The 11639-nt window shown below is 42.3% G+C and overlaps 1 protein-coding gene across 1 annotated transcript; it reads left to right on the plus strand.

Moving 5' to 3' along the window:
* Positions 1-1973: 1973 nt before the first annotated feature.
* LOC306932960 (ubiquitin-conjugating enzyme E2 L3-like) lies at positions 1974-2447 on the plus strand (the record flags this gene model as incomplete). The annotated part of the gene is made up of 1 exon (XM_079514931.1): positions 1974-2447. Exon 1 carries the CDS (start codon positions 1977-1979, stop codon positions 2445-2447), a length of 471 nt encoding a protein of 156 aa, XP_079371057.1. The 5' UTR covers positions 1974-1976.
* Between the last annotated feature and the right edge of the window lie 9192 nt (positions 2448-11639).

The following is an 11639-nucleotide window of genomic DNA, read 5'->3' on the forward strand; positions in this document are numbered from 1 at the left end:
TTACGTCATATTGTCTCTTTATTGTTAATGGCGTTTAATGATTGTGTTGGCACCGTTTGTTTTTACATCACCATTACATCACCTAATCAACATAGACTTTAATATATTAGCGCCCCTCACTTCACATGGGTGTGATTTTATTACGGGGATTTATTTTCCGGGTCTCTCGAGGGGGCGGGACTGCGACACTCTATAGAGAAACGAACGCGTTTCGGCACGCAGGCCTTCCTCAGTGTTTCAAACACAATAATCAGTCTTCACCCATCAGCTACAGAGACTATGAACTAGACTCCCTGAGTTGAGCGCGCCTTCACCTAGAACAGTTTTGTTGTTCTATTTTGTTTGATTTAACATTGGCTATACTGTATGTACAAAAACATGCAGTAATCCTGGTCTCTATAGAGCCTCACCCTGGTCAGTCAGCCTGATGGAGGGGAAAGGAACTGGTTGGAATAACGTGTTCTTTCCACGCGCTATACGTCCTACCTTGGAAACTCCCCCCTGTGAGGTGATAAGCACCCTGTTTACTCCCTGCTCAGTTCGGAGATCTCCCCAGGTTGGCAGAGGGAGAGTAGCTTATTGTGACCGCAGGTCGATGAAAACGTGACATGTCATGCCTCGTGACATCACGTGACATCATCAGGGATGGAGATCCCTGATGCCATCAATATTAAGCCCATATATGGGAATGCCCATATATGCGAGATCTCTGATGTCATCAATATTGGCCAGCAACTGTACATCTGACCTCAAACCTCAAACCCTTAGATCTCCATATATGGAGCTGACCTGTTCTGACATTCCATATGTTGATCCTTCCCCATCCATCCTTCCTCTTTGATGTCTCCCTTTTGACTGATACCTGTCCATTCAATTTACAATTTACAATTTAGGCATTTAGCAGACGCTCTTAATCCAGAGCGATTTACATTAGGCAAGAACAAAAGCATGGGAATACATCACATATATCAAATGCATTTATAGGCCTGAAAATTAAGGACCGGTCCTACCTGGGCCCTCGTCAAACCCTGTACACTCAGTCAAGACACACTCCATATGGCCAGTACAGAATGCATTTCATATGTTCAGCTGACCCCCCCATGCAAAAGCACCAGCGCTCGCCCATCAGTCTGCCGTCACCCAGGCCTGGAGGTTAACATAGAAATCTATATATGGGCATTGTTCTGCCCCCAGTGCATGTTTATTTTCTATGACACCTTGTGGTGGAATGTTGTATTGCATTTAATGCTGTGCCTTTTGTGTACAGTTCTTTTTGGCCCTCCTGTCTTGCCATAGTCAGCCCAGTGTGTGTTTCAGACAGAACATGACAAACAGTAAGACTGTTTCAATGTGTTTATTGTTGGAAGCTAATTACTATAGTGGCATTAACAGTGTTAGCTTGGATGCTAAGCGCCTCATAACATAACTAGTGTTCTCATTTTGTCTTTTATAGTAGCTATGTGGAACTGTATTTTGTACTCAATTCAATGTACTGAATGTAAGTTGTATGTTTATGTTTTATGTTCACAGTTTTACAAATACGATGTTGGATCCTTAACTAAAAGGCCTATCTACACTCCGGTCTCCTGGGTCTTTATTTTACAAGGGCACTCATCATGTTAGCTATCTGCTAAGCTAACCATCATAAATGCAAGAGCAGAATAGGCATAAAAAGGACACAGTCCGCAATGCGCAAATTGAGAGTTGTTATAGGCAACTGTTTCTATTGTGTTTGACGTCAGAGCATGTTTAAGCATGTGACCCCAGCCTAGGCTCTCCATATACGGGCATGTTACATTTGCTGAGCCATCGTGACATCATCATGCAACGTCATCACACTGTCGTCATCACAATTGTGTCCTTTAAAAGGCCGTACGCGTGCTTTAGCAAGCATCCAACTTCCTTTGAAGATTAGTTGGCAACGCTGATACAGTGTGAGAGTACAGGAATCAAGTTTTCCACAGTATAGCTTCAAGATGGCAGCAACCAGAAGGCTTCACAGGGAACTCGTAGACATCCGCAACTCCGGAATGACAAACTTCCGGAACATTCACGTCGACGAATCAAACATATTGACGTGGCAAGGGCTCATCGTCCCCGACAACAAGCCTTACGACAAGGGAGCCTTCAAGATTGAAATAAGTTTCCCAGAAGAATACCCTTTCAAGCCTCCCAAGATCATGTTCAAGACAAAGATATATCACCCAAACATCGACGAGAAGGGACATGTCTGTCTGCCCGTGATCAGCACGGAGAACTGGAAGCCGGCCACCAGGGTGGAGCAGGTGCTCCAGTCCCTCATCACGATGGTGAACGAGCCGGAGCCCGACCACCCTCTGAGGCCGGACCTGGCGGACGAGTTCACAAAGGACCGCAAGAAGTTCTTCAAGCACGCGGAGGACTTCACAAAGAAACACGGTGAGAAGCGGCCCGCTCCAAACCCGTAGTCGTACGTCACAGATACGTAACAGACGACTGATGACACAGACTGACCACACGAAGCCCGAGACCCACGCGGGAACCACGCTGATTTTCTTTTTCGAGGGGCGTTTGTTTTTCAACGATGTTTGTTTAAGAAAACGCCATAGACGATAAAGAGAAATCTAATGTTAAAACAAACATTAGCACCCGTTGCTCAAATAAACATTATGTTGTAATTGATGTTGTAAGATGATAAGAGCGCCCCTCACTTTACACGGGTGTGATGTTTTTTGTATGATTTGTTTTTGGCTTTTCTGCCTTCATCGATAGTATATATCAAGTGAAAATGGACAGGATAGAGGGAGAGAGAGAGAGGGGGAGAGACACTCAGCAAAGTTCGTCATGAACGGGACTCGAACACGTGTCACGCTGTCGGGCCAAAGCCTACATGTGGCATGCGCCTAGACCACTTGGACAGCGGGCACTGACAACCATGCTGATTTTAGAACTGTTCACATACCGTACCAAGGGGCCTCACTTCACATAGGTGTGATTTTTATTTTTTATATTTACCGTTTTTGGGGTAGGGCGTAAAATGTGTGCTAATTAGTAAGGCCAGGTGGGGACTCGGGCCAACCCAGGTAGGGTTTTCCCCAGAGTAATATAGTAAGAGAGTGGCAACGCACTTTGATCTCACCACAAAGCGGGGTGCTGAGGGCTATAGTTCCAAACATTGGAACTATCCCATTGTGATAGAATGAGAACTTCCGCATTCCATTGTTACAATGAATGAATTGGCCATATATGGAGTGTGTCACAAGGCATGACTGACTGACTGACTGACTGACTGACTGGAGATGGAGGTTTTCATAGTAAACTGCGACCAGTGTCAAATAAAAGTATACTTTTACTTCTACTCCACTACAAGCTCTATTCTAGTGGCAGGCAAGTGGGAAAAAAAGTAATTATGACATAGACTACCGTAAATCAACTGTAGATTTAGTCAACTAAAATCTTATATTCAGTCGACTAAAACTAGACTAAAAAACATTCCAGGTGACTAAAATGTGACAAAAACTAAATGAAAACTATTCAAGAGACTATAGGACTAAAACTAAAATCAAACTTTGCTGCCAAAACCAACGCTGCTATAGAGCAGCATGTTGTGACGTGCGGAGAGCAGTGAAGGATGCCAAAAGGCAGTATGGAGAAAAGGTGGATCTACAGTTCCAACAGGGAGACACCCTTTAGGTGCTGCCACACTATGGAAAGAGCCGCGCACGTTCTCGGCTGCGCGCAGCTTAAATTCTGAGTTTTTAGACAGCTGGTGGATGGAAAAGAAGCTCCACCTCCGTGGACTTTTTGCGCGACGGCCAGATTCCCGGAAACGCTCTCCTCCGCGCAAAAAGTCCGCAGAGGTGGAGCTTCTTTTCCATCCACCAGCTGTCTCAAAACTCGGAATTTAAGCTGCGCAGAGCTTAAGAAGTGCGTGGCTGTCGACCGTTTTGCGCTTAGGTGTGGAAAGGGCTTTTCTGAAACCAGTCCCTTGACTTGAAGTGCTCTCGGGAGGTTCCCTCGTCAGGAAGTGCCCCTATACAGCTGAATCAAGTTCAATTGATTAGGGTGCTGGGTATAAAAAACTGTTTGGAAATACACTCGCCCTCCTTGTGCAGAAACAGGAAACAGACACCATTCATTGCCATGGTTACCATCATGCAATTGTGTTACCTGTTATTTTGTTTGTACAGTTATATTGCATTGCATCGTGTATGTTTGTGTGACATGTGGATTTCATTAATATGGAAAAAGGAAATACAAGCGTGACTGTCAAAAATGACATGTCATATACATCCATGGTGTTTATAAATCATTGTGTTAAAAGTTGTTTTGTTTGTGTGGTTTCATTTATAGTTTTTTCACGGTGGGGTGAATAAAGAGCCCTTAAGTGAACATCAGTTGGAGTGTTGTCTATTCTGCATCAGATGAAGATTGTTTAGGAGCAGTTTATTTATCATTTATTTGTGGTGGTACTTACATTTGTAGGTCGCGGTTTCCATGCGGACAGAGAACAGGGCTGCACAAGGCAATCAAGTCTAGATCGGCACAGACTCGCTCTTGAGGGCTTTATAAGCCACTTCCACTCAAAGCTGCTTGGTTTCGGACGACACTTAATATGGCGCAGCCTCGCGTGAACGTGCATATCGAGGGCAAGTGTGTAGGGCGAGTGGCGAGGAGCTGGTTTCAGAAAAGGGGTAGGAGTTTGTGGAAAAGGTTGAGGGAGATGACAGACTATAAGGCACCTCCCCTGTCCTTGGAAAATGCTGACATGTCTCTGGCAAAATGAGCTAAACAACTTCTATGCACACTTTGGGACCCCTGGCAACAGGCACAGGACAGTGGGCGGATGGTACCCGCAAGGTTGCCAGTTCGAACCCGGGCTCCCCCAGAGTTAGTGTCGAAGTGTCCTTGAGCAAGACACTGAACCCCTAATTACTCCTGCTGGTTGGTGCCTTGCATGGTTTCTTCCGCCATCGGTGTATGAATGTGTGCGTGAATGGGTGAATGCAATGCACAATCTATGTAAAATAAAGCGCCTTGGATAAAGGCGCTATATAAATGCACCATTTACAGTGCAGATAGAGCAGAGATGCAGAGGATATAGCCCTCATAGTATCTGAGCATTCTGTGAGGAAGATATTGATGTGTTGTCAAAGTTACTCTTAAACAGTACTTATTACTTTAAAAAAAAGTAATATAGTTACACTAGGCCTACTTATTCCCTGCCAAAAGTAACTAGTTACTTATTAAGTAACTATAGGATGTAAAGGAAATTGAAAATGAAATGCATTTTTTTCTTATTGTCCATTCTACAACTCTATTATAGGAGAGACTTTGTAATAAGATCGATCCAAATCATGAATTTATATGGTTGGAGGACTTTGAGAAACTGAAACGCCTATTTCAAAAGTACACCTTTTCATTTGCCTCATTCCTTGAAAAGGCCTGGTCAATGAGGAGGAGGGCCATCTACATGTAAAATTCATTTCGAATGAACCAAAATGTGTGTGTGTGTCTGTGTGTGTGTGTCACGCTGTAACACCACCCGCCCGCCACCAGAGGGCGCAGCTGTATCGAGAAAAAAAAAAAGAAAACACACACACACACACACACACAAAACTTAACCTAACTTAAAAAAAACGTAACTTAAAAAAACACACACGTACGCACACATACACACTAAAAATAAACTTACGTAACTTAACTTAAAAAAAAAGAGAACTTAAATTTACGAGCTGCGTTCGCTTCCCGTGTTCGCGCGTCTTACTTGTTTAATACTAGTGTTAAAATATAATTATTTTTTATTTTTTTCTGTTGTCACTGACTTTTATAATAACCAACGCTTGCCTCTGGAGCTGAGAGAATGCAGTGTAAGATAGAAGATAAAGGCTATGAAGGTGTGTGTGTGTGTGTGTGTGTGCGTATGCAGTGTGGAGCTTTCATCAACTCTGGTTAAATGGCTGATAGGCCTCAGTGAGAATTGAACTCACGACCCCTGGTTTACTAGACCAGTGCTCTAACCACTGAGCTATGAGGCCCTGCTTCTCACATCAAGTGTGTATCTTCTCTCATCAAGTAGACTTGTTGCACCTGGTGTCAGTCAATAGAAGGGAGGGACCACACCCAAGTCACATACCAGCCCAGTGAACCATTGTTCCATGCACTGCTGTCACCGTGTCACCCAGTTTACCCAGGAAGATTCATTCATTTTGTGTCGCATGTGTTGAATTTGAAATCGGTGGGGCGAACGGTTCTCGAGTTGCGTGGATTAGAGACGTACACAGAGACTTGGTGCAAATACAGTTTAATCCAATCCAGTAGGCAGCGGTTCTCTTAAACCTTGGATCTCTCTAAACCTGCACCTTGGATTGAAATGACTAATATATTCGTCAATGGCTTTCAATTAACTACATAACCCGTTAAACCCGCATTTTATTGCATTTTCTTTCCCTGCGTAATACGCTAAACACACTATTTGTAATAAGATCGATCCAAATCATGAATTTATATGGTTGGAGGACTTCAAGAAACTGAAACGCCTATTTCAAAAGTACACCTTTTCATTTGCCTCATTCCTTGAAAAGGCCTGGTCAATGAGGAGGAGGGCCATCTACATGTAAAATTAATTTCGAATTAACCAACATGTGTGTGTGTGTCTGTGTGTGTGTGTCACGCTGTAACACCACCCGCCCGCCACCAGAGGGCGTAGCTGTATCACAAAAGAAAAAAAAAAACACACACAAACGCACACACACACACACACACAAAACTTGACCTAACTTAAAAAAAATGTAACTTAAAAAAAACACACACGTACGCACACAGACACACACTAAAAATAAACTTACGTAACTTAACTTAAAAAAAAAAAGAGAACTTAAATTTACGAGCTGCGTTCGCTTCCCGTGTTCGCGCGTCTTACTTGTTTAATACTAGTGTTAAAATATAATTATTTTTTATTTTTTTCTGTTGTCACTGACTTTTATAATAACGCTTGCCTCTGGAGCTGAGAGAATGCAGTGTAAAATAGAAGATAAAGGCTATGAAGGTGTGTGTGTGTATGCAGTGTGGAGCTTTCATCAACTCTGGTTAAAAGGCTGATAGGCCTCAGTGAGAATTGAACTCACAACCCCTGGTTTACTAGACCAGTGCTCTAACCACTGAGCTATGAGGCCCTGCTTGTCACATCAAGTGTGTATCTTCTCTCATCAAGTAGACTTGTTGCACCTGGTGTCAGTCAATAGAAGGGAGGGACCACACCCAAGTCACATACCAGCCCAGTGAACCATTGTTCCATGCACTGCTGTCACCGTGTCACCCAGTTTACCCAGGAAGATTCATTAATTTTGTGTCGCATGTGTTGAATTTGAAATCGGTGGGGCGAACGGTTCTCGAGTTGCGTGGATTAGAGAGACGTACACAGAGACTTGGTGCAAATACAGTTTAATCCAATCCAGTAGGCAGCGGTTCTCTTAAACCTTGGATCTCTTAACCTGCGCCTTGGATTGAAATGACTAATATATTCGTCAATGGCTTTCAATGAGTTAACTACATAACCCGTTAAACCCGCATTTTATTGCATTGTCTTTCCCTGCGTAATACGCTAAACACACTATTTGTAATAAGATCGATCCAAATCATGAATTTATATGGTTGGAGGACTTCGAGAAACTGAAACGCCTATTTCAAAAGTACACCTTTTCATTTGCCTCATTCCTTGAAAAGGCCTGGTCAATGAGGAGGAGGGCCATCTACATGTAAAATTAATTTCGAATGAACCAAAATGTGTGTGTGTGTCTGTGTGTGTCTGTGTGTGTGTGTCACGCTGTAACACCACCCGCCCGCCACCAGAGGGCGCAGCTGTATCACAAAAAAAAAAAACACACACACACACACACACACACACACACACACACACACACACACAAAACTTGACCTAACTTAAAAAAAACGTAACTTAAAAAAAACACACGTACGCACACATACACACACTAAAAATAAACTTACGTAACTTAACTTAAAAAAAAAGAGAACTTAAATGTACGAGCTGCGTTCGCTTCCCGTGTTCGCGCGTCTTACTTGTTTAATACTAGTGTTAAAATATAATTATTTTTTATTTTTTTCTGTTGTCACTGACTTTTATAATAACGCTTGCCTCTGGAGCTGAGAGAATGCAGTGTAAGATAGAAGATAAAGGCTATGAAGGTGTGTGTGTGTGTGTGCGTATGCAGTGTGGAGCTTTCATCAACTCTGGTTAAAAGGCTGATAGGCCTCAGTGAGAATTGAACTCACGACCCCTGGTTTACTAGACCAGTGCTCTAACCACTGAGCTATGAGGCCCTGCTTGTCACATCAAGTGTGTATCTTCTCTCATCAAGTAGACTTGTTGCACCTGGTGTCAGTCAATAGAAGGGAGGGACCACACCCAAATCACATACCAGCCCAGTTAACCATTGTTCCATGCACTGCTGTCACCGTGTCACCCAGTTTACCCAGGAAGATTCATTCATTTTGTGTCGCATGTGTTGAATTTGAAATCGGTGGGGCGAACGGTTCTCGAGTTGCGTGGATTAGAGAGACATACACAGAGACTTGGTGCAAATACAGTTTAATCCAATCCAGTAGGCAGCGGTTCTCTTAAACCTTGGATCTCTTAACCTGCGCCTTGGATTGAAATGACTAATATATTCGTCAATGGCTTTCAATGAGTTAACTACATAACCCGTTAAACCCGCATTTTATTGCATTGTCTTTCCCTGCGTAATACGCTAAACACGCTATTTGTTTTGTGTTTAATTTGCCGTGGTCCACTCATTCTGTGTGTCTGTGGCAACAATGGAATTTTGACCAAAAAAAAATGATCCTTTGGATCCTTATTGGATCATGAGTTGAGTCATTGTTGTCTGTCATTGTAAACTGATTGGATCATCAGACTTTCTATGTAACTCTGAGAGTGTTTCTATGTGTGAATTGGGAAACTAACTCTGTTAAAGTAGAAAAAACTATTTTCTGCCTTAGTTTACAGACAAGATTGTCAATATTTAAATACCATATTGACAATCTTGTCTGTAAACTGTAAACAAAAAAATGGCTTTTTCTACCGGAACAGAGCTTTCTTAAGTAATTAAGTAAATGTCTGTCTGTCTGTCTGTCTGTCTGTCTGTCTGTCTGTCTGTCTGTCTGTCTGTCTGTCTGTCTGTCTGTCTGTCTGTCTGTCTGCCTGCCTGCCTGTCTGCCTGCCTGCCTGCCTGTCTGTCTGCCTGCCTGTCTGTCTGTCTTTTTCATCTATAGCTGCGACATGTTGCTCATGCCACTTACGAGGGTTGTAAAGTACGGGAACGGAGGAGATCGAGGTGACTTCAAAAGGCACACTTGTAGCACTTTGCATGTCTATAGAGTTACAGGGTCTTCTAAAAGCAGCCACTTGTCGGCTAGACGTGATCTGTGCACACGTCACTACACAGATATAGGCACACTTATGTCACCTTTAACCCTTTTAGACCTGAGGCCGATTCTAACAAAAAAATAAATTGCTTCTAAATCCTAACAGTTTTTCAGTTTCTATGTCAGTGGTGCTCAACTTTTTTCATGTCAAGAACCCCCAGAATGATCTGTAATCGGCCGCCCACCCCCATCTGACAATATGTTTTTTTCCAGGGACCCCGTCACCAGAAGCAAAGATCTGAGTTAAAAACGTTTGCTCTGAAAGAATATATATCCGGCCTGGGCCATGGCTCTGTGGTCCAGGCACCTTGGCTGGTAATCCAGTCTGGCAGTGTGCCGCGGGTTCGACTCCCGATCCCGACGGCCTTTACTGCATGTCTTCCCCCCCATCTCTCTCCCCATTTCCTGTCAGCCTACTGTCTGTCCCTCCATAACAAATATAAAATAAAGGCAAAAGCCACAAAAAAAAAAGATTAAAAAATAAATAAATAATAATATATATTCAAAGATTGGAAAGCCACATTCTCACGATTTTTTCAAAAATAGCAGATCAACACGCTCGTAGCGCGGCACTCGGTGCCGCGCTACGAGCATGTAGATCTGCTATTTTTCAATAGCTAAACTAAAGTATAACATAATGCTTTATTAAAACACCAAAAGGGTGTTCCCGCGTCCTTCTCTTCCTCGGCTGCTTTGGGACTGAAGTGACGGGGTGTGGGTGAAGGAAGGGTGGGTGGTGTCGCTGGGTGGATGTTAAAGGCTTCTGTTTAGCAGAGGTGTGTGAGGTGGAGGAGGAAGCACTTTTCACAGGCTAATGAACCTCCTCCTTCGCAGCATTAGGATAGGAATGCTTCCTTTCATGGTATATAAACTACCGGCTTCACAATGGAGGACGCTGCAGCAGCAGGCTCTGAGAATCACTGCCAAGTGAAATTCTCGTCAGAACAGGAGCCTTATATGGCTGTTCACACCGGAAGCACAATTTATCCATTGCTCCAACAGCAACAGTTGCTATACCATATGACTCAATTCAATGAAATGAATTGAATTGAGTTAAATTTATTGTCACTGCACATAGTATACAAATACTTTTATAGGCCTACTATGTGCATGCAGTGACAATACATTGAATCTATTCTAATCTAAAAAAATTCAACTCAACTCAACTCAATTCAACTCAATTCAATTCAATTCAATTCAATTCAATTCAATTCAATTCAATTCAATTCAATTCAATTCAATTCAATTCAATTCTTCCGGGTCCTTCAAAACGCCACTGAGCAACATTTGACACTGTATCAACTTGAGCGTGGGCTTACTTACAGATATCGGCTATTTTTGTGTGTGTGTGTGTGTGTGCGTACGTGCCCGTGCATGTATGCGTGTGCAACAACAACCACATCATGCTCATGTTTGATTTTCCAACTTATTTATGAAAAAATATATTTATTTACTTTGACGGAGACAATAGGCACATGAACATAGACATATATACAATTCTCTTTGATAAATACAAACTTATTCACAAATGCAAATTAAATAGGAACACTCCAGGCCATGTACAGTATACTGTACACATTGCATGGTTCTTTGTTAAATTAACATTGGAAAAAATACACATACAAAACTAAACCAATATATATATATTTTTGGTATCAAATGGACTAATAGTCAAAAGTAAATCGAACCACAAGGAAGGAAACGATAACATTTTCAGGTCATTAAGGACCTGAAAACCATTTAAATTTAACCACTTAAACCCCATATTTAGTTGAAACCGGAGAACTCCAGGGCTCTCTGCTAGGCCCTATCTATATCTCCTCCTGATCTACAAGCTACAAACTCCAGCTCGCATTGCGCCGCGACACATTGTGAGCTTGTAGATCGGCTATGTTCACCCCAGAATAGGTTGATGCTAAGGTTTGAGGGTTTAAAGTAGAAATAGTTTTTTTTTTTTTTTTTTTTTTACATTACGACAGCTGTCCATAAGGCCGTGTATGGTTCTTTTAAGATTTCAGTGTTATGCATGCTTGATTTGTATAAAAATATAAATCCCAAATAATTAACATCAGTGCGAAGAAAAATAAAAAATATACATAAGAGGTACAGTAGCCAGCATAGAGCAGGCAGTAAGATACACTGCAAAAAAACAGATCCCTGCTTGTACTATAAATTGACTTTTTTTCTTATTATTTTGCATGAATGTTTAATGTTTG

This window comes from Electrona antarctica, assembly GCF_951216825.1.
Source record: "Electrona antarctica genome assembly, chromosome: 11".
Taxonomy (NCBI): Eukaryota; Metazoa; Chordata; class Actinopteri; order Myctophiformes; family Myctophidae; genus Electrona; species Electrona antarctica.